General features: G+C 41.9%; 1 protein-coding gene across 3 annotated transcripts in view; it reads right to left on the bottom strand.

The window, feature by feature from the left end:
- Nucleotides 1–8215: 8215 nt before the first annotated feature.
- dnaaf9 (dynein axonemal assembly factor 9) overlaps nt 8216–24564 on the bottom strand; it is a 258377-nt gene continuing 242028 nt past the window's right edge. For all 3 annotated transcript variants that reach the window (XM_059650397.1, XM_059650389.1, XM_059650395.1), the window contains 7 exons: nt 23779–23865; nt 22706–22812; nt 20969–21043; nt 16660–16862; nt 16038–16103; nt 14614–14707; nt 8216–13948 (listed from right to left, as the gene is read on the bottom strand). In XM_059650397.1, the coding sequence (XP_059506380.1) occupies nt 13842–13948; nt 14614–14707; nt 16038–16103; nt 16660–16862; nt 20969–21043; nt 22706–22812; nt 23779–23865 (739 nt within the window). In that variant the 3' untranslated portion in view covers nt 8216–13841. The remainder of the gene's footprint in view (nt 13949–14613; nt 14708–16037; nt 16104–16659; nt 16863–20968; nt 21044–22705; nt 22813–23778; nt 23866–24564) is intronic.

Here is a 24564-nt window from a genome sequence, read left to right as displayed (position 1 = left end):
AAGTCCTGGGGAAAATTGATGTACAGAGAGATCTGGGCGCTCAGGTCCATTGTTCCCTGAAGGTGGCAAAGCAGGTCAATAGAGTGGTCAAGAGGGCATACTACCCCCTACACCTCAGTTTCACCATGGACGTCCAGTCCCTATACACCTGTATTCCTCATGCAGATGGCCTCAAGGCCCTCCGCTTCTTCCTGTCCCGCAGGCCTGACTAGTCACCCTCCACCGACACCCTCATCCACTTAGCCGAACTCGTCCTCACCCTTGGAGGGAGTCATGGAGAGAGTGGTCCCTCCGAAAACCTATCTTGACTCTATTCCCCATACAGATGACCGAAAGGCCCTCCACTTCTTCCTGTCCTGCAGGCCTGACCAGACCCCCACCACTGACACTGTCATCAGTTTAGCCGAACTCGTCCTCACCCTCATCTTCTCTTTCAATTCCCCCCACTTCCTACAGGCAAAGGGGGTGGCCATGGGTACCCGCATGGGCCCAAGCTATGCCTGCCTCTTTGTAGGTTACGTGGAACAGTCCCTCTTCCGCACCTACACAGGCGCCAAACCCCACCTCTTCCTCCATTACATTGATGACTGTATTGGCGCCACCTCTTGCTCCCCAGAGGAGCTCGAGCAGTTCATCCACTTCACCAACACCTTCCACCCCAACCTCAAGTTCACCTGGGCCATCTCCAGCACATCCCTCACCTTCCTGGACCTCTCAGTCTCCATATCTGGTAAACAGCTAGAAACTGATGTCCATTTCAAGCCCACCAACTCCTACAGCTACCGAGAATACACCTCCTCCCACCCACCCCCCTGCAAAAATTCCAACCCCTATTCCCAATTCCTCCGCCTCCGCCGCATCTGGTCCCAGGATGAGGCATTCCACTCCCGCACATCCCAGGTGTCCACGTTCTTCAAGGACCGCAACTTTCCCCCTGCAGCGGTCGAGAACACCCTTGACCGCGTCTCCGGCATTTCCCGCAACACATCCCTCACAACCTGCCCCCGCCACAACCGCCCTAAGAGGATCCCCCTCGTTCTCACATACCTCCACACCAACCTCCGGATACAACGCATCATCCTCCGACACTTCCGCCATCTACAAACCGACCCCACCACCCAAGACATTTTTCCATCCCCAACCCTGTCTGCTTTCTGGAGAGACCACTCTCTCCGTGACTCCCTTGTTCGCTCCACACTGTCCTCCAACCCCACCACACCCGGCATCTTCCCCTGCAACCACAGGAAGTGCTACACTTGCCCCCACACCCCCTCCCTCACCCCCATCCCAGGCGCCAAGATGGCTTTCCATATTAAGCAGATGTTCACCTGCACATCTGCCAATGTGGGTATACTGTATCCACTGTACCCGTTGTGGCTTCCTCTACATTGGGGAAACCAAACGGAGGCTTGGGGGCCGCTTTGCAGAACACCTCCGCTTGGTTCGCAACAAACAACCAGTCGTGAACCATTTTAACTCCCATCCATGTCCATCATGGGCCTCCTGCTGTGCCACAATGATGCCACCCAAAGGTTGCAGGAACAGAACTCATATTCTGCTTGGGAACCCTCAGCCCAATGGTGTCAATGTGGACTTCACAAGCTTCAAAATCTCCCCTTCCCCACTGCATCCCAAAACCAGCCCAGCTTGTCCCCACCTCCCTAGCCTGTTCTTCCTCTCACCTATTCCCTCCTCCCACCTCAAGCCACACCTCCATTTCCTACCAACTAACCTCATCCCGCCTCCTTGGCCTATCCCGTCCACCCTGGACTGACCTATCCCCTCCCTACCTATACTCTCCTCTCCACCTATCTTCTTTTCTCTCCATCTTCGGTCTGCCTCCCCCTCTCTCCCTATTTATTTCAGATCCCTGTCCCCATACCCCTCTCTGATGAAAGGTCTAGGCCTGAAGCGTCAGCTTTTGTGCACCTGAGATGCTGCTTGGCCTGCAGTATTCATCCAGCTTCACACTTTGTTATCTAAGAAGGCGTACGGCATGCTTTCCTTCATCGGACATGGTATTGAGTACAAGAGTTGGCAGGTCATGTTACAGTTGTATAAGACTTTGGTTCGGCCACATTTACAGTACTGCGTACAGTTCTGGTCGCCACATTACCAAAAGGATGTGGATGATTTGGAGAGGGTGCAGAGGAGGTTCACCAGGGTGTTGCCTGGTATGGAAGGCACTAGCAATAAAGAAAACTTCAGTAGATTAGAATTATTTTCATTAGAAAGACAGAGATTGAGGGGGGACCTGATTGAGGTCTACAAAATCATGAGGGGTGCAGACAAGGTGGATAACAAAAGCTTTTCCCCCGCAGAGGGGGGATTCAATTACTAGGGGTCATGAGTTCAAGGTAAGAGGTGGAACGTTTATGGGAGATTTGCGTGGATAGTTCTTTACACAGAGGGTGGTGGGTGCGTGGGACTTGTTGCCAGCGGAGGTGGTAGACGCAGACAAGTTAGTGTCTACTAAGACGTATCTGGACAGGTACATGGATGGGCAGGGAGCAAAGGAATACAGACACTTATAAAATAGATGACAGGTTTAGACAGAGGATCTCGATCGGCGCAGGCTTGGAGGGCCGAAGGGCCTGTTCCTGTGCTGTAATTTTCTTTGTTCTTTGTTCTACTTCACCAGGCAAGGAGTTCAATAGATTAACAACCCTCTGAGTGAAGAAGCTCTTTCTCAATTCAGTCCTAAATCTGCTCCTTCTAATCTTGAGGCTATGCCCTTTTATCCGAGATTCACCTGCCAGTGTGAACATCCTCTCTACCTCGATCTTATCTATTCCCTTCATAATTTTATATGTTTCTATAAGATCCCCCCACCCCCAATCTTCTGAATTCCAAGGAATATAATCCCAATCTACTCAGTCTCCCCTCATAAACCACCCCCTCAACTCCAGAATCAACCCAGTGAACCTCCTCTGCACCCCCTCCAGTGCCAGTACATCCTTTCTCAAGTGAGGAGACCAAAACTGCACACAGTACTCCAGGTGTGGCCTCACCAGCACCTTGTACAGCTGCAACATAACCTCTCTGCTTTTAAACTCAATCCCTTTTGCAATCCAGGTCAAAATTCTATTTGCCTTCCTAATTACTTGTTATACCTGCAGACCAACCTTCTGTGATCCCTGCACAAGGACACCCAGGTCCCTCTGCTTAGCAGCATGCCGCAACTTTTTACCATTCAAGTAATAATCCCTTTTACTAATACTCCTATCAAAATGTATGACCACATTTATTTATATTGTATTCCATCTGCCAGACCTTTGCCCACTCGCTTATTGAATCTCTGTTCCTCTGCATAGTTTCACAGTCCTTTGCACACTTTGCTCTGCCACTCATCTTAGTGTCATCTGCCAACTTTGACACCCTACACGTGGTCCCCAACTCCAAAATCATTGATATAAATTGGAAACAATTGCTGTCCCAACACCGATCCCTGCGGCACATCACTAGTCACTGATTGCCAGCCAGAATAGCACCTATTTAACCCCAGTCTTTGCTTCCCGTTGATCAACCAATCCTCTATCCATGTTAATGCTTTACCCCTAAATCCATGCATCCTTATCTTGTGCGGCACCTCGAAGGCCTCTTGGGAATCTAGGTACACCACATCCACTGGGACATCCACTGTCCACCTTGCTCGTCATGCCTTCATAGAATTTCAAAAGGTTTGTCAAGCATGACCTGCCTTTCATGAACCCATGCTGCATCTGCCCAATGGGACAATTTCTATCGAGATGCCTTGTTATTTCTTCATTGATAATAGACTCCAGCATCTTCCCCACTACAGAGGTTAAACTAACCAGTCTATAATTCCCCATCTTTTGTCTACCTCCTTTTTTAAACAATGGCATCACATTTGCTATTTTCCAATCTGCTGGGACTGCCCAAGAGTCCAATGAATTTTGGAAAATTACCACCAGTGCACCTGCTATTTCTCCCGCCACCTCTTTTAGTACCTGGGGATGCATTCCATCAGGGCCAGGAGACTTATTAATCCTTAGCCATTAGCTTGCCCAACACTACCTCTTCCATAATAATGATTGCTTCCAGGTCCTCACCTACCTTCGTCTTTTTGTCGATTACTAACATGTTATTAGTGTCCTCCACTGTGAAGACCGATAGAAAATACCTGTCCAATGCCTCAGCCATTTCATCATATTCCATAACTAAATTCCCCTTCTCATCCGCTAAAGGGCCAACGTTTACTTTAGCCACTCTTTTTCGTTTTATATATTTATAGATACTTTTGCTCTCTGTCCTAATACTCTGTGCTAGTTTTTTTCTCATGTTCTATCTTGCTTTTCTTCATAGCTCTTTTTGTGGCTTTCTGTTGACCGTTAAAAGTTTTCCCAATCTTCTAGTTTCCAGCTGTTTTTGGCCACTTTGTATGCGTTCTCTTTCAATTTGATAGACTCCCTTATTTCCTTAGGCACCCATGGCAGATTACCCCTTTTCTTCTTACAGTCCTTCCTTTTCATTGGAATAAAGAGAAAATAGAGAAAATTGAACAATTTGTGCATTTATACATCAGTGGTTAGGACAATGAGAGGTAGTCTTATTGGAACATGTAAAATCCTGAGAGGATTTGATAGCGTGGATATAGAGAAGATGCTTTCTGTTGTGGCAGAAAATGGAACCAAGGTGCACAGTTTAACAATAAAATGTTTCCCTCCTAAGAGGATTGCTTTCTCTCAGGGTGGTCAGTGTCCAAGCATTCTCTTCCCCTTAAACAATGGAGGCTGGATCAGTAATAAGGCTGGACAGTTTTTGATTGAAAAAGGAATCTGAAGTTCTTTGATGCAGCAAAGAATGTAGAGGCCACAATCAGATCTTACTGAATGATAGAAAAGGCTTGAAGGTCCAAATGGCTACCTCTGCTTTTAAGTTTCATGTTCCTAAAATAGGAGAACTAATAGTAGGAATTAAAGAATACAAAACCAGAGGTTATAATTTTAAGTGAGTCGCAAAAGAATCCACAAGAATTCAGGAGTAATTGTTTTTTAAAACTCAGTGAGATAAAAATATGGAAATTATTTGCACAAGGCTTTCAGCATCGATTGGCTAAAGAGAAACTAGATAAGCCTATGAGGGAAATGTAAGGAAAAGCGGATTGGATAAAATGAAGGAGATGGAACAAATGTTGAGAATACCAGTCACGATTGGACATAGAGCAGTTTCGCGGCCGCCTTCGCCTCCATGCCTACTTCTTCAACTGGGAGCCTAACCCTCCCTCCACTGACCCCTTCACCCGCTTCCAACAGTAGTCCTCCTCCTGGACACCACCCCCAGGCCTCCTACCATCCCTCTTCATCTCCAACTGCCGTTGAGACATTAACCTCAACCTCTCCACCCCTCTCACCCACTCGAACCTCTCCCCCGCAGAATGGGCAGCCCTCCGCTCCAACCCCAACCTCACCATCAAACCCGCAGACAAGGGTGGAGCAGTGGTAGTATGGCGCACTGATCTCTCCATCGCCGAGGCCAGACACCAACTCTCCGACACCACATCCTACTGCCCCCTCGATCATGACCCCACACTCGAGCACCAAACCATCATCTCCAACACCATTCATGACCTCATCACCTCAGGGGACCTCCCACCCACAGCCTCCAAACTCATTGTTCCCCAACCCCGCACGGCCCGTTTCTATCTCCTTCCCAAAATCCACAAACCTGCCTGCCCTGGTCGACCCATCGTCTCAGCCTGCTCCTGCCCCACCGAACTCATCTCCACCTATCTGGACTCCATTTTCTCCCCTTTGGTCCAGGAACTCCCTACCTACGTCCGTGACACCACTCACGCCCTCCACCTCCTCCAGGACTTCCAATTCCCTGGCCCCCAACACCTCATTTTCACCATGGACGTCCAGTCCCTATACACCTGCATTCCGCATGCAGATGGCCTCAAGGCCCTCCGCTTCTTCCTGTCCCGCAGGCCCGACCAGTCCCCCGCCACCGACACCCTCATCCGCCTAGCCGAACTCGTCCTCACCCTCAACAACTTCTCTTTTGACTCCTCCCACTTCCTACAGACTAAGGGGGTGGCCATGGGCACCTGCATGGGCCCCAGCTATGCCTGCCTCTGTAGGTTACGTGGAACAGTCCCTCTTCCGCACCTACACAGGCCACAAACCGCACCTCTTCCTCCGGTACATTGATTACTGTATCGGCGCCGCCTCTTGCTCCCCAGAGGAGCTCGAACAGTTCATCCACTTCACCAACACCTTCCACCCCAACCTTCAGTTCACCTGGGCCATCTCCAGCACATCCCTCACCTTCCTGGATCTCTCAGTCTCCATCTCAGGCAACCAGCTTGTAACTGATGTCCATTTCAAGCCCACCGACTCCCACAGCTACCTAGAATACACCTCCTCCCACCCACCCTCCTGCAAAAATTCCATCCCCTATTCCCAATTCCGCCGCATCTGCTCCCACGATAAGACATTCCACTCCCGCACATCCCAGATGTCCAAGTTCTTCAAGGATCGCAACTCTCCCCCCCACATTGATCAAGAACGCCCTTGACTGCGTCTCCCGCATTTCCCACAACACATCCCTCACACCCCGCCCCCGCCACAACCGCCCAAAGAGGATGCCCCTCGTTCTCACACACCACCCCACCAACCTCCGGATACAATGCATCATCCTCCGACACTTGCGCCATCTACAATCCGACCCCACCACCCAAGACATTTTTCCATCCCCACCCCTGTCTGCTTTCCGGAGAGACCACTCTCTCCGTGACTCCCTTGTTCGCTCCACACTGCCCTCCAACCCCACCACACCCAGCACCTTCCCGTGCAACCGCAGGAAATGCTACACTTGCCCCCACACCTCCTCCCTCACCCCTATCCCAGGCCCCAAGATGACATTCCACATTAAGCAGAGGTTCACCTGCACATCTGCCAATGTGGTATACTGCATCCATTGTACCCGGTGTGGCTTCCTCTACATTGGGGAAACCAAGCGGAGGCTTGGGGACCGCTTTGCAGAACACCTCCGCTCGGTTCGCAACAAACAACTGCACCTCCCAGTCGCAAACCATTTCCACTCCCCCTCCCATTCTTTAGAATGACATGTCCATCATGGGCCTCCTGCAGTGCCACAATTATGCCACACGAAGGTTGCAGGAACAGCAACTCATATTCCGCTTGGGAACCCTGCAGCCTAATGGTATCAATGTGGACTTCACCAGCTTCAAAATCTCCCCTTCCCCCACCGCATCCCTAAACCAGCCCAGTTCGCCCCCTCCCCCCGCTGCACCACACAACCAGCCCAGCTTTTCCCCTCCACCCACTGCATCCCAAAACCAGTCAAACCTGTCTCTGCCTCCCTAACCTGTTCTTCCTCTCACCCATCCCTTCCTCCCACCCCAAGCTGCACCCCCATCTCCTACCTACCAACCTCATCCCACCTCCTTGACCTGTCCGTCTTCCCTGGACTGACCTATCCCCTCCCTACCTCCCCACCTATACTCTCCTCTCCACCTATCTTCTTTTCCCTCCATCTTCGGTCCGCCTCCCCCTCTCTCCCTATTTATTCCAGAACCCTCACCCCATCCCCCTCTCTGATGAAGGGTCTTGGCCCGAAACGTCAGCTTTTATGCTCCTGAGATGCTGCTTGGCCTGCTGTGTTCATCCAGCCTCACATTTTATTATCTTGGATTCTCCAGCACCTGCAGTTCCCATTATCTCTGATACCATTTTACATGTTCCTGCTGTATACAATAAACAAAACATATGGTGCCTCAACATTTACTACGTATATCAGCAGTGATCTTCAATCATAAATTTCATTCTCATGCCCTTTTCCCTAAAACAATTCCCATCATTCACATTCCAACAAATTGACAGGCCCTGTTTTTGCATTTAAATACCATGTCCTTATTTTATTTACAAGCCTCAAGTTACTTCTTTTCAATTGAACTTTTGCAATCTTGATGCTCTAAAAAACCAGTATAGCTGTAGGATGAAGATGAAATAGTACATGAAGCAGCTCTTGTGGACATTAACCATCAATAAACCAATGCATTTATCTAGAAGAATCAAGATCTTCCTTCTTTCCCTGAAATAAAAGGGATATTTTATTTCAGAATCCAGAACTGAATAATGTTGAATTGAAGATGACTACTTTAATTGGTGAAACATATAAACTTTATTGAAGTTTAAACGCAATTGCTGAAAATTACATATGTAAAAATTGCAAACATCACAACTACAGGTAAAAATATGCCAACAAATACAAAAATAAATGGTAAAACTATTAATTATTCTATACACTTTGTTGGATTAATTATATCATTTGCAGTGTAATAAATACAAGGTATGCAAAAAAGCTTCAGTCACTCGCAAAACCAGTTTAACTGAAGTTACAGTAGTTTTGTGCAAATACACATCAATTTTTTTTAAATTTATAGATATTCTCCCCCTTCCAAAACACAAGCTAAAGTGGTTAAAGTTAGTATCAAAATGACAAATTTGGCACGCTTTCAAGTCAAATAAATTCCTGAATTCACTCTTCATTAATCTGAAGAATTTTGCTTGAAAAATTCAGCAAGTAATTGTCTAAAAATTTATGTTATAGCTTCAATTTATGAGGTAAATTACTTTGCTAATGATCTGATGTTTATAATTACATCGTAGGTTGTAGCAAATCACAGTAAAGTCATTGTTCTCAAACAAATAATATTGTTCCCTTTTAAAATACCAATTTGTTAACTGAACTCTTATGTGCAAATACTATCAGAATTCCAAATAGGAACACAAACTAGAACTTAAATTAACCCACAAGTCAAGTAGACCAGGGAATGTAAGCTAATTCAATCTGCTGTGTTCCCTTTCAATGAATGTATGCTCCATAACTTCAGCGACCAGCACAAGACACTCTCTCAACAATAATGATACAAGCATACTTTGTTAAGGCCTGCTAATAGTTTAACATCAAAACAACTGCCTAGCATTCAGATTTCATTTTTGCAATACTCCTACTAGTTTGATACCAAATCCCCTTCACCAACACCATTTTTAACGGGTCAAAAGACCAAAATTAACAGGAGACCCTGAAACCCAAAGCATCTTAATGTGACTGCCTTAACCATTTAACTGAAGAACGACTTCAATAGTATTACTTTTAAATTATCTTTTATATCCTGATTCAGTTAAATGGCAGAAACACCAAATAATCACTGATAAACCACAGCAGTATCATTGCCCAAAAGATGTCGACTAAAATTTTTATTTTTATTATGGTGCTCTGTAATACCATTGACTTCCAAAGAATCTAAATCAACACAATTTATTTCTAATAACTCTCCCTAAAACATCGAGAAACAAAGTCCTCCAAGTTTTTAAATAGACTTAAGTGAGATTTTAAATAATCCATCACTATGATTTATACCAACAACCTGCTGGCATTTTGGCATGAAGACAATTTTACAAGTAAATTCAAAACATGGATTTCTCATATTCCGAGTTGAACTTGCAAATGTTACTGTACAATATACTGCTAGTATGGTTTGATTTAACGTAACATACACAACATGTTTTCTTCTAAAATCCAGAAGTGATTTACATTCCAGATTCTTTTACAATAAGAGAATTAATAAGCCACCAGTTAGGTTGCTTACAATTAAATAACTTGTACTTCTAGCAGTGTAAGAAATTATGATTGCATAATATTCTCCAGCATATTTTATTTTAGTTTAATCCAGGGTAATATAGCAGCAAAACACTTGCCAAAAATCAGCACAGCCCAAACCAAGAGCAATAAGACTGACAGAATCTTTGAGGATCCAATGGCGGAGAATTACCTGGTGAAAGGGCTATTGCCATCTGGACACCATACTGGATCAATTTCACAGTGAATCTATTCTTTTCAACGTGCAATACAAATACAATGGCTGGCCACATTTATATTAACTATGTTCCTGGCTCTATAATCACAGAAGTCACTGATGTTAAACTAACATTTTAATGCGGTCAAGATGAACTTCATCTTAGTAATATTAAAGTAGCTTAACTTAATCATAGATTATGATGGACGACATTTGCAAAACCCTGTAATACAACAGCACAATTTTTAAATTGATGAACATAAACTGGCCACATGCTTTTATTACTGCAAGGCACAAGTTTAGTTTTTTTTTAACATACTAAAGCATGATATCTTTGAGAGAGACTTTATGACAGTGCAGCACTGTAACTTAGTTTCAAGTTAACCCTCAAATCAAGGTTCAACAGCCAGCTATAAACCAGCTCACTGAGTTTAAACACAGCTCCAGCTAGAAAAAAATTACAGAGCTGGTATAATGTTTAGGCACTGTTGTTTCTATCTCAGATACAAACAACTTGTTCAAAAACAGTTCACGTCGTCAATCACAACTCTATGTTTGGACACACAAAAACTATTTATTTGCCATACTAGCATCTTAACATTAGTTGTGAGGTTATACTAGTAAACAAACACTCAGACCTACCAGGATATCACACAGCATAGCTGTTAAAAGCTACTTTTGGGGAAGGCTCCAAAGCGTTTCTATAGTTTTCTACTTTTCTATTACAGATATTAATTGCTTTCTCAGCTAAATGTGTCTAACTGCCATTTACTCATTAGACTTATAAAAAGATGTTCCTTTGACTTAGTTTTCCACTTAAGTTCAATTACATTGCTCCATATATAGCTAGTGATATAGATAAATGCTTTCCTAATCACCTCACCATGACTACAGCAAAACACGAAAAGTACCTGAGGTGCTGACTGCAAGCATTAGCAATCAGTATGCAACCATCTCATCAGTTAAAATTTAACATTGATCAGATAGGTGGAACGCAAATTTTGTTAATAAATTTTCACCTATTTTAAATTTTTCCACAAATTTTTTGAAAGAACTGTGCCACACTACAACTTAAGTCATGAAGGAAGACTTTCGAACAATAATTTTCATCTAGCAAATGAAAATCATCTTCTACAATAAAGGGAGTCAATTATAAATTTAAGGTTACTGAATTTTGGAATCAAGTTGCTGGTTGCACACCTCAAAATCATAAGTTCGATGCTTGTGAAATACTCAAATTTCATTCTCTTCAATCAACAAGATATTTAAGGAGCAAATTAGTTTGGTTATATCAACCCCCTGCTTCTTCATCAATGTGATAAAGTGGTGCTAAAGAAGTCTTCACACTAGAAGAAAATCAACGGTATTTAATGATTGGCGACCCAGTCGTGCATTTTACAAAGGCACCACTGTAAAAGTAAATGGCAGCATTTCAATTTACCAACAGCCATCCCCTGGAATGTATCTACTGGTTAATTTATCCCTTTGCACCATACACTGTTTTTCATGCATAAAGGCAAGTCACATGCATAGCTTGATGGTAGAAGAATCCAAAAACAACATGCAACAGCATGAATGCACTGAATTCTGGAAAACCCTCTCTTTCCTTTTATATAACCAAATGGAATATAAAAAAAGTTACTTATTCTTTGTGTGGCTAATTTTACAGAACAAAGAAAACTTGGTATCCAAAGAGAATGACCCTACACTATATTAATTGGAGGTACGTTAACTGTACGTAAGCTGAGCAATACTTCAGCACGTTGTGTTTTCTACTTCACAGAACTGAAACAAATGATGTTTATCGTCTTACTTTCTTGTAATAAAAAAAACAGCCGTTTGATTTGGTGTACAAAACCAAACGTCTGTCTTCTTGTATAGCTATAATTAAAACGTACAAGAGTGCAGTTGAGCCAAGTCCTTGAGGAATAAAACCATTGTTCAGCATAATTTTTCTGCAACAATGTGGCTAACATTACTGACTTGCTGAATGGCTTTAGTACTCGAGTATTTTCAGACGTTCTGCACACTGATGCCACAAATTTTGTTTAGCGAAGACTAAGGACTTATTTTTTAGGAACACCCAAACTGTCGGAACCAAGGCTATACACAGTAATTGTCAAACTCACTTACATAGGCCTTAAAGTTCAAAGTGCAGCAAAACAAAGTTTGTTCTGCACAATTTTCCAGAAGTAGTGAAAATATGGAATCAGTAAACAAATTAACCTGAACACGGTATTCCACTACAGAGGCCATAAGTTTAATTCTCCATACTATCACTAATTCTTGTTTGCAGAAAACAGAAACAGATTAAGTGCAAATGTTTCAGTTTACTTTGCAAAAATTGTTATTCCACCAAACCAACTACTCAGTAACACCTGATTGCTTCAAAATTTCTAATGCAGATTTCTTTATCCTGTATATGGTAGATTCAAAACTCTTACTTTCACTCCTTTGCAGGTTAATACAGCAGTGCATAAAAGGTAGAAAATCACTGATAGGAAAGATGCCACACAGAAAGTTACAGTTCTCTCTTACTTTTCGAATTCCAGAAATCTCAGTAGCTAAGGACAGCTTGAAGTAAAGAATAAAAAAAACTCGTATTCAAAACTGAGTGGGTTCCTATGCAGCATTAAAAATCTGGCAATCATTTCCTGCACATAAGGCAACACTCTTTGCCCCAAACTTGCATTCATTTTTCCAAAGATCAACGTAACAACTGACCACAAGCTCATGATGGACTGAACACAATGGTCGGATTGGAGAGACAGGAGAAATTAAGGAAGACAAACATAAATACTCTATCTTTTTCTGGGATAAATTTTCAAGTTCACACAAACTTGATATTCTATATCAATACACCTTCTTTATGGAAATTATGTTACTGTACACAGATGTTATTTGTGATGTAGAATTCACATTTAGTGCCAGAAATTAATCTAAATGTATAACCAGTGATTAATTGTTATACATTCATTCAGTGAGGCACCACGACTGTGTACCCACTTATAACTTTGCTAATGTTTGCACGGATCAAATTTATAGTAAAGGATCTTTAAACAAAATTGCATAGATCAATTCTATGGAATAACTAAACAAAAGTGAACTGTTAACTGTGAAACAATTAAAAAAAATATAAAGTCCAGGGCTTACAGGCGGATTGAATCTTGCAACAAAAAAAATTGATTAAAACTAGATTCTCATTGGCTTGGTGGAATTGGCAGCTTATAAAACTAAAATTCTTCTTGCATGTTGATTTGCCATAAGTTCTGTCATACCATAACAAACACAGAATGATACAGAAAGCCAGCAGGCCCGGCAATGTCTATGGGTAGAGATAAACAGTTAATATTTCAATTCAACATGACTACTTCAGAACTCTACAGTCATACCAAATTCAAAACATTAACTCTGTTTCTCTCTTCATAGACTTGCTGAGTTTCTCCAGCACTGTAGGCTTCAATTTTGCAGCAGTATTTTGTTTTTATTCTGACATGTGATCCTCTGCAGTGAACTTTTGTAGGTATATTTGCTTAACATTCCAACCTGAAGTCATGTACAATATGTCCTTTCACAAATAGCAATTTCACAAATAACCTGGGACAGGACATATCTAATTCAGGATCTGGGAAGATTTATAAAGTGTCAAGCTTTGAGTTTTTCCATGTTAAAAACTGTCTAGTTAAATAAACCAACTGGGAATTGTGTTGGAGCAGACCCAATAAGCCAAACAAAATGTTCTGTGTAACTACTGTTTTAACACCCATGAGTAGGGTCAACTAAGTCAACAGTGAGAAATCAGAATTCCACCTGTTGCATTTGAATATAGTTAACATTCGTAAATTCTTACATGCTTTTTACTTGATTTTTATTTTGCAACTTCTGTCTTGTTACCAGCTTTATCCAGCTTCAGGCAATTTGTTGACCAAATGTAATCTGTTGTCCCAATCTATTTCAAAGCATATCAGATCAAGGACTTAGGTGGACACCAGAATTATGGCTCAAACAGATCCACACACTCTTGTTTTTCAATTTCACTGTTGTATTTCTCAATCTCTTTGTTGACTTCTGACAGATATTCTTCTATGAATGTGTTCATTACTGATTTTGCAGATTTAAGGAAAGTCAATTACTCACTATACAATCTTCTTACAAGAACTGTAATTAAAATTGCTTGTCCATGGATGTCAATTATTTCCATCTAATTATGAAAACTTTAATTATTAATTATTTAATCATTTACATATGAATTTTACATATGCTAATATGACAGAGACACACACAAAGAGTGAGCAAGAGGTGCATGGGCCATGTATCAAGGGAGGTGGGCAGAAGGGGAGGGGGTGGGAGGTGCGAACAGGAGAGGGAAGGGGAGCGAGAAAGGTGCACAAATTGGGAAAGGAGGGTGGGAGCAAGTGAAGCATGTGTGCATGAGGCAGCAAGTGAAACTTGTGTGTAGAGGAGCGAGCAAACGAGGAGCATACACATGGAATGTGCAAGTGAGGCACGTACACATAGAGTGAGCAAGCAAAGTGGGCGCATTGGGAGGGAGGGAGCTGGACTGGCAGACAATGGGAGACAAATTAGCACAGGAAGAGAGGCACAGCAAGACATGCATTTAATATTGTGACAAAAACCATACATCTCAAAGTGCCTTACTACCTTTAAAGTATTTCTTGAAGCATACTCATTTTTATAATGTAGCCATTCAGTTATATCAACCATAAGAAAACTGCTACTTTTAAAGTACAAACTTGAAAGGATACGTGGGTGATAGTCACTCTTTTCACCAAAGAAGTTAACAAACTGGCTTCCGTTATAAAACCATCCAGGTGGAGGTAATTCCAAATGCCGTTTTATCTGCAGGGTTAACAACCAAGAATGAAAAGAAAGTGCCCTTCACTATTTCATATCGTGAATATTTAATATTTTGATTTCCAATCTACATGCACTCGACTCTTCATAGTGAAGTCTAAAGATTTATTGAAATTGAAACATGACAGACAGCCTCTAACATGGGGAGTACATTTTCTAAGTTTAAGGAAAATATTTGGTGATGTAGAAAAATATTAATCACAACAGCAGCAGGCCTATGCAATCAGACTCCAAAAGAAAGGGAAAAACAGATATTCAGAGCTATAGGGAGAAAGCTGAGAGTGGACTGAACAGGGTTTTGCGGCACATTATTTCTGTAATGGACTGGTTATCACATTCCAAGCTCCCCATTCGATACTTGGGAGTAACACTGTAAAGTTGTCAGGATGACCAAATAATCGGAGTGCCAGGCTTAAAGAATGTGATGCCTTGCCTTGCTTAAGCATGGAAAATTCTGTCTCCTCTATAGAGGTATGGGCTAAATCCTACCCTAACATTCATTTTTTTTTCCCCCGAATCTGAGGAGAGAAAGCAGAGTCAATGTTTTAGGTCCTGTGACCCTTCTTCAGAATGACAGACGTGCTGAGTTTCCCTAGCAGTGTGTTTTGTTTCAGATGTTTAGCATCTACAGTTGTCTTTGTTCATTTATGTTATTGCTCTCTGCCATCTTGTTTGCAAATTTGTTCAGGCAGGAAATGGCAACCTCCACGGCATAAACAGGCATTATCATGGATGTTAATACTGTATGTTGAGAAGTGCTAAAATTTGAATACTTGTATTATGATGTGTGGGAAACTGTCCAGGTGACTGATGATTGACACACCTATGTCTTGGCAGCCAACTGTGATTTATGTTAATGCTGACGACAATGAGTGAAATCTGACAGAAATAGAAATCTCAAAGCTGCAGGCTGCACCTGTATTATTGTCAATGATTATGGTCAAGGAGGTTTCACAAGTATTAACAAAAAGCCACTTAGGCAGGCCTGGCCAAATGGCCTCCTTTTGAACTAGAAGATCCTAAAAGATAACAGGGAGGTGATGCTGACCTAGTCACAGTATTCTGCAACTGGTCATTATGCAATAGATCACCAAATTCAGTTCCATGAGTTATAGGACGTCTTGGTTCAACACCTTTCCCCCATAGGAATCATTCAAGAATGTACAGAGCAACTGTACATCAGCATGCTCTGCCATTTAGCTGCCACAATTATATCTTTCAAGTAATGCAAATCATACCTAAGCGGCTCAGGCTTCATTACATTCTGATTTTACAATGAAACACAAGTTATCAAGTCAACTGACAGATTACTTACATGGACATTCTTTATTTCTTGTTTGGTGAGGGTGTCAAATGTCTTGAGAGGTTTCTTCTGAAGCTTCTAGAAAACAAGATTGACAATGGTAAAATATTCACAGCATTCTAATTGTAAAAAATAATGATTTTAATGAAAAGAAAGTATCCAATACAGAACAGGTATAAAACAGGATAAATCTGTTGCAGCTGGAAAACGCTGAAATGAGATTTCCTCTTCCGGGTGAGACTAGAACAAAGGGACTCAGTGCAAAAATAAGGAGTCTTCGGGTGTAAAAAATAACAGGAGATAAGGAGAAAGCTTTTCTTTTAGAGGTCATGAATTGATGCAACTCACTTTCTCAGAGGTAGGAATTTTTTTTTAAGGTAAGTTAGTCAGTAGCCTGACTCTTGACTAACAATATTGTTAAAGGTTATCAGGAGAAGACAGGGATTTGAAGTGGAGGCCACAATCAGAATTACAAATGATCAGATTGAATAGCAGAGTAGGTTTGATGGGCCAAACCTTTTTGCTCCAAATTCAGATGTTCACAATACAATGATGCAGCTATAATATAAAGAATTAAAAATATATGTTCACGAGAATTTGAATATATTTAGCAGGTTTCCATTCTAAAATCTACCTGGCTCGCACACTGTCGCAGCCAATCTTTCATGGTCTCTTCTTTCAGCATGCAGCCGATGAATACGACAAAGCTGTCAAGCTTGCACCCATTGGTCTTCCCATCACCTTGTAAAGGAGGTGGAGAAGGGCTATCTTGTAAGGAGGCCATGCTGAACATATTAGTCTGTGTGTTGTGGTAAACCTCAACTTTTTTATCAGAATCTGTAAGGCACAGTTAAAAAGTAAGATAATCATTTACAAAACATGATTCTAAAATATGACTAAAAACATTGTAAAAACTTTCAAAAGGCATGTGGCCTATGATATGACAGAAAGCCATCATTCAGAAAAAGTATCAGTCAATATATTTTCTTTCTTCTGCACATGATGCACACTGCAACAGTGCAGACAAGGGTTTTCAAATTACTTCCAGACCTCAGGTTCAGTCTTACGTCTGTGGTCAGCACGGTTTTGGAAGGAATTCTGAAGGATAGGATTTACGACTATTTGGAAAAGCATAGCGTGATTAAAGGGAGTCAGCATGGCTTTCAGAGGGGCAGGTCGTGCCTCACAAATCTTTGAGTTCTTTGAGGAGGTCACGAGACAGGTTGACGAGAGTCGATCAGTGGATGTGGTGTACATGGACTTCAGCAAGGCATTTGATAAGGTTCTCCACGGCAGGCTCATTCATAAAGTCAGAAGGTAAGGGATGCAGAGTGATTTGGCTGTCTGGATTCAGAATTGGTCGGCTGACAGGAGGCAGAGAGTGGTTGTAGATGGTAAGTATTCTGCCTAGAGGTCAGTGCTGAGTGGTGTCCCGCAGGGCTTTGTTCTAGGGCCTCTGCTCTTTGTAGTTTTTATAAATGACTTGGATGAGGAGGTTGAGGGGTGGGTTCGTATGTTTGCTGATGACACAAAGGTTGGAGGTGTCGTTGATAGTATCGAGGGCTATTGCAGGCTTCAGCGAGACATTGACAGAATGCAGAGCTGGGCTGAGAAATGGCAGATGGAGTTCAATCTGGATAAATGCGAAGTGATGCATTTTGGAAGGTCGAACTTAAATGCTGAATATAGGATTAAAGGCAGGATTCTCGGCAGTGTGGAGGAACAACGGGATCTTGGTGTTCAAGTGCATAGCTCCCTCAAATTGCCATCCAAGTGGATAAGGTTGTTAAGAAAGCATATGGTGTTTTGGCTTTCATTAACAGGGGGATTGAGTTTAAGAGCCGCGAGGTTATGCTGCAGCTCTAAAAAACCCTGGCGAGACCACGCTTGGAATATTGTGTCCAGTTCTGGTCGCCCTATTATAGGAAAGATGTGGAGGCTTTGGAGAGAGTGCAAAGGAGGTTTACTAGGATGCTGCCTACACTGGAGGGCTTGTCTTACGAGGAGAGGTTGACTGAGCTCGGACTTTTCTCTCTGGAGAGGAGAAGCAAGAGAGGTGACCTGATCGAGGTGTACAAGGTAATGAGAGGCATGGATAGAGTCGATAGCCAGAGACTTTTCCCCAGGGCAGGATTGACTGCCACAAGGGGTCATAGTTTTAAGGTGATAGGAGGAAGGTAGGAGACATCCTACATCATGATGTTGGAGCCATCCTTATCCAAGCAAATGGAGAGTATTTTATCATATACCTGACTTTTGCCTTGTTAATGGTGAGCATCAGAGGGAGGAGGCATCAGAGGGAGGTTCTTCACCCAGAGGGTTGTGAGCGCATGGAATAGTTTGCCAGTGGTAGTCGTGGAAGCAGAGTCATTAGTGACATTTAAGTGACTACTGGACATGCACAAGGACAGCAGTGAATTGAAGGGAATATACGTTAGGTTATTTTATTTTTGGATTAGGATTATTCTACGGCACAACATCGTGGTCCGAAGGGCCTGTACTGTGCTGTACTTTTCTATGCTCTATGTTCAGTGGTAAGCTGCAAAGATGTAATGAAAAATTGTTGGGAGGGCTTTCAGAAACATTTCATGACTCTTTTTCATTGAATCACAGAATCCTCATAGTGCAGAAAGAGGTGGAATGTGACTCCATAAAATCTGGATTTAAAAATGCCAGTCTTAATGTTTTTTTCTTTATTCATTCATTTGATGAGGGCATCAAATGCTGGCTAGGCAGCATTTATGGCTCATCCCAGACGGCAGTTAAGAGTCAACCACATTGATGTGGGTCTGACTCTCGTGTAGGCCAGACAGGGTAAGGATGGCAGTTTCCTTCCCTAAAGGTCATTAGTGACCACCTGGGCTTTTCAAACAATTGAGAATAAACTGACAGTCATCATTAGATTCTGAATTCCAGATATTTATTGAATTCAAATTCCACCATTTGCCATTGTGGGATTTGAACTTGGGCCTCTGGAATAACAGACCAGCAATAAATAATACCAGTAGGCCATCACCTCCCCCTCAATGGTACCACAAAATCATTCTCATTTGTTGTAGAACTCCATCTGGTTGACAAAGGGTCTCCAGCAAAAGTAAGTCTGTTGTCTTTGCCTCTCTGGCCTACATGCGCACCAAACCCACAACAATGGGATCAACTCAACTGCCTTCTGAAATGGCCGAGAAAACAGAATCGTTCAAAGACAGCAAGGGATGGACAACAAAAACCAAAGATGTCCCTATCCCATAAAAGGACAGAGATAAATCAGAGTTAACTTTATGAAAGTGAAATGATGTCTGATAATTCAACAAATAGAAGAAATTCTGTGGCACCAGTGGACATAACATATTCACATTTTCCAAAACATTCAACAGAACCTTGCAGAAGTTGTCACTACATAAAATTAGGGCTCATTTAATTGGTAATAATATAAACATGCATAAAGAGCTAATTAATAACAGAAAACATTTTCCGATTCGAAAGGTATAACTATAAAGATTAACCTGCCTCAGCAAGTTAAAATGCTGATCAAAGTCTGAGATGAGTGGTTGGAGTATAGTCTGCAGTGTATCATGTATCTCCTCAATCATGTTGTGAAACCGTGTTACCCAAAGTACCAACTCTTAATATAATAGGCAACACCCATATTTACGAGAACTTTTCAAACAAAAAACTAGTGGCAGCAATGTTGTATTTGAAAAACACAAGCTGCTTAGATAAGTGTACAACACTTTCAGAAATGTGTCGATGACCTAATATTGGGTAGAATAAAACACAGTAGATTTGAACACAATCAGGGAGATAAATTGTCTCAAGCAACAGCCTTTGCCCCCACCCCCCCCCCCCCCCCGACAATTCCTGAAAAGATAGGTTAGCCAGCCATAATAACCCAGGAGGGCACTCCTGGCATTACCACCTTGTGTGTAATTTGAGTTTGGCTACAGACCAAAATATGGATTTTTTTGCCTGAGGTGTAATCAGCCAAAGTTTACGATACCACTCATCCCCCTGATTTTGTGTGTGTGTGTGTGTGTGTGTGTGTGTGTGTGTGTGTGTGTGTGTGTGTGTGTGTGTGTGTTTTTTCTTTGTAATAAATTAGTTTTTTGTTAAACACAAGGAACCTGGCTGACCTGTTTCTGAGAAAGGCTATATGAATTACCAACGATATCACCTCCTCCTTCAAATTCAAGATTTGTTGTGATCAGTGGAAGAATGGGGCATGGAATAAAATCATTTCCTCCCTACTAACTTGATCATAACACTCTTCATAGCTGCTCACCATTAACAAGGCAAAAGTCAGGTATATGATAAAATACTCTCCATTTGCTTGGATAAGGATGGCTCCAACATCATTGAAGAGGCTGCACACCATTTAAAACAAAACAATCTGCTTCATTAGTACACTTTGCATCAACTTAGACCTTCACTCTGTCCACAACAGTTACAGTGGCAGCATGTACGCCATATGCAAGATGCACTGCAGCAACTCATTAGATCTCCCTCAACAACTCATTGTAGAATCTATAACAAAGAGGGCATATTTTTAAATGTTGCATTAATAATTCATAGTGAAATCAGAAAGCTAGAAATGGATATTTTCAAGTCCCCACAAATGTGTTCGCTGGAGCAATTGAAATTTTGATGATCAAGGCTGACAGGTTTTAGTCCGATAAAAAATGGAAGAAAGTTGAATCAATTGAGTTGCATGACAGATCAGGTGTGACTTAACAAAATACAAAAGTGGTTTTACAAGCTCAATGGCCCATTCTGAATAGCATTGAAAATGTATCATGCACACACTTTTTCAATGTCGTAAATATTACATATTAGACATTCCTGCTGGTTTAAAAACATGCCTGCCATCTGAGAAGACAGTAATATACGTAAAATATAGGAGGTCAATTTCAACAAAGCATTTTACAAATATCACAAAGTGTAAATACCTGAAAATTTCACTTGTGCTCGTATGTGATATACATTTCCATCAAAAGGAAATGACTTCAACGTGGTTTTCAAAGCTAAAGAACAACAAACACGACAAGATGGCTAAGGATCATTCTGAGGGTACACACTGATTTTTATGTAAAAAGCCAGAACTTAGATTTTTAAAAAAAGCTCCTTCAGCTCATTTAATCTGACCCTTCTAAATATCAACTCCTTTTCCAATAAAGTGCCTAACTTTGTGAAATGCATTCAGTCTCTGAACTAACCTTCCTGGCTGTTGCTGAACATTGCTAAATTGCCAGGTTGGTCAACTGCTTCATGAACAAGTGCATCAGGGAAACTGCAAAGTGTAAAAACCAAAAGAACAGCAGATGCTGTAAAACAGAAACAAAAACAAAATTGCTGGAAAAGCTTAGATATCAGCTCTACACCTTGTTAAACACAACAGGCCAAACAGCATCAGAGGAGCTGAAAAGCTGACGTTTCGGACCTAGACACTTCTTCAGAAAGGGTCTAGGCCTGAAACGTCAGCTTTCCTGCTCCTCTCGGCCTGTTGTGTTCATCCAGCTCTACACCTTGTTATCTCAGATTCTCCAGCATCTGCAGTTCCTACTATCAGCTGGAAAAGCTCAGCAGGTCTGGCAGCATCTGTGAAGAAAAAAACTAGAGTTAATATTTCGGGTCCGGTGACCCTTTCCTCAGAACAGGGCGAACGTCACTAGACCCGAAACGTTAACTTTGTTTATCTTTCTTCACAGATGCTGCCAAACTGCAAAGTGTACCACACATCTTAACTGAGTAACGATAAAAGATTGAAAGGGCATGGGAAATTTGAGTTGCAACATCTTTACCGCTGCACTGGATTCAGAAAGATTGACAAGGAGAGGGAATCAGGTGTGTAACTTTTAAAAAAGCCAACGTTAAGTAAAACTTGGGTGAGCAGATTTAAACCTGGGACGTTTGATAGGATAGTTTGATGCTAATACTCTTTAGACTGGTGAAAGGCAGGTGAATATGTAATGGGGAGGGAAAAAGGAAAAAAACCATGTTAACTAACTTCTCAAAAGAAACAGCTACATAGCCAAAGTGAAATGTTCGGTTGGGTGATCAATAGCTTGGCAGAAGGAGGAGATAAATTTTAAAACAGTTGCAGAGGAAAAAAATGGGCTGAGTGAGGAAATTCCACAGCTTGGTGAACATATGGCTGAAGATCAGCTTTGTTCATCATGGGTGTTGCATTAAAACATGATAAAGCTCAAATGGAATAGCCAAGTGATAGAACTTGCTTAGATTTCCAGATATATGATGCTACCTTAATGTCAATATAATGTTAAGAAAATTAGTTGAAGTGCCCAACTAAGAAACCCATCAAACAATATGCCAGAGAAATATTAAACGACTTTTTAAAAAATTTAAATTTCTAGACTGCTGTTCCATAATAGTTTAGGTCCAAGCACAGTAAACATACCAGATATGAATTTTTACCATTTCAAATGTAAACCCCAGCTGATGCCAGAAACATCAATTGCAGCCAGCTGTGCACGAACTTAACCCGGGATACATGTCTTTCAGATATAAAACCAAAATATTAGGTATTCAGGCCACTGCTGTTTCTTATCCCAAGAGAATGTATTTGTAGTTTCATTCAACTGATACATTTGTTCTCAAACACAACCAGACTAGAACTGAACATAAGGAGAATGGCACTTACATTTTATTATAAAACTTAAACTTACCTTTACACCTAGTTACAAATCGGGCCTTTTCAAGTGGACGGTTAAACCTGATACAGATCTGAGTCATTGGTGGGAAAACTGAACCTGATCTGAATTTGCCATTCCACCTTAAGAAAAAAATAAAAACAAACAATGCAATACATTCCTTCTGACTAAAATCAAATCATTTTCTGAAGTAATTTTTTATTCCATCAATTAAAACATCCTGCTTGTTGCTACTGCTCACAGAAGTCAGCTCGTGACGGTGATGGTAAGTTTCACCATAGGCTATTTACCTTTATTTAATTAGAAAACCTCAACATTCACATATATTTTTCTTAGAAGGAATGCAAGTCTATTCCCAAAACTTCTATCACTTGCATTTTCAAGTATCCAAAAAGTCCACACTTTCATAGAACACAGAACAGCACAGTACAGGCCCTTCAGCCCAAAATGTTGTGCCGATCTGTTACCATCCTTTAAGATCTAATTAACCAGCATATGCTACATTTTACTATCATTAATGTGCCTATCCAAGAGTTGCTTAAATGTCCCTAATGTATCTAACTCCACTACCACTGCCAGCAGTGCATACCACGCACCCACCATTCTGTGTGTAAAAATTCTACCTCTGACATCGCCCCATACCTTCCTCCGACCACCTTAAAATTATGCCCCTTCATAATAGCTACATTAACCTTTCCTCATTAGACCTGCCCTCTATTCCATCCCAAAAAATTTTCTCTGCACCCCATCTAAAGCTTCCACATCATTCCTATAATGAGGCGACCAGAGCTGAACAAAACACAAAACCAGGGTTTTCTCGAGCTGCAGCATAACCTCGTGGCTCTCAAACTCAATTCCCCTGCCAATGAAACCCAACACATCAAGCGTCTTCTTAACAACCCTATCAACTTTGGTGGCAACTTTGAGGGATCAAAGGACGTGGACCCCAAGATCCCTCTGTTCTTCCACACTGCCGAGGATCCTGCCATGAATCCTCAATTTCCTCAGGTTGAGATTGATCCATTTTTCACGTCAGCACCTCAAGAAACAAAAGCATTGAACCGGACACAATTTTATCTCATGCTTACCAGCCAGGAAACATCAAATATCGTGCTCTTAACATTGAGGGCTCTGAAAAACTGTTTTCAGACAAAATCATTTCAACATCAGCATTCCTGTATTTTGGGGAAAAAGGATAAGAAATTGGGTAAGAGGTAAGTATTTTATGCGGGAGATTAGTTGCTTGACAGATTGTTGAATTCATGCAGTACAGTTATTTTCAGTTGGAGAAATTAAAGGCAAGTCTTGAGCATCCCATTCGATCACTCCTTCGGATTCATTAATATTGTATCCATTTCACTTACTTATCAGAACAAAAAGGGGCTCATGACCCTATTGTCTAAGCATTGTTGAGTGGAGGCAAAGGGGGTTTCGCTGGCTAGCTAGAGAATCCAAGAGACTCGTGCGTCACCATTGTTTGAGAAGGCTTCCGGCATCACATGTCCCTTGGGCAGAAGATGGCCATCCTGGTAGTCTAGGACCCTGGAAGCACATGTCACTGGTTCCAAAAACTGCTGGCCAATCAGACAGCGAGGGGAGGGAATGTGACTTGTATCATCAGCACTCCCCTCCCACCTCAACTTCCCAACACCAGGTTCCTCAATCAGACACCAAGTGCTTTTGAGCAAGGAACTCTCACCTTAGGAGCAAGGAACTTTCAGCCTGGGAGCCAGAAAGCAAACATACCAGCAGTTTCTCATGTTCTCCATACGAGAGGCTTCATCCTGACACCATCGGTATTAATTGCCACTTTAAGGGGCTGATTGGCAGTACAGGAAGAATTCTATGCTTGGGACCTTTCTGCCATGGATTTA

This window comes from Stegostoma tigrinum, chromosome 1, assembly GCF_030684315.1.
Source record: "Stegostoma tigrinum isolate sSteTig4 chromosome 1, sSteTig4.hap1, whole genome shotgun sequence".
Lineage (NCBI taxonomy): Eukaryota > Metazoa > Chordata > Chondrichthyes > Orectolobiformes > Stegostomatidae > Stegostoma > Stegostoma tigrinum.
This window is presented reverse-complemented; position numbering and strand designations above follow the sequence as displayed.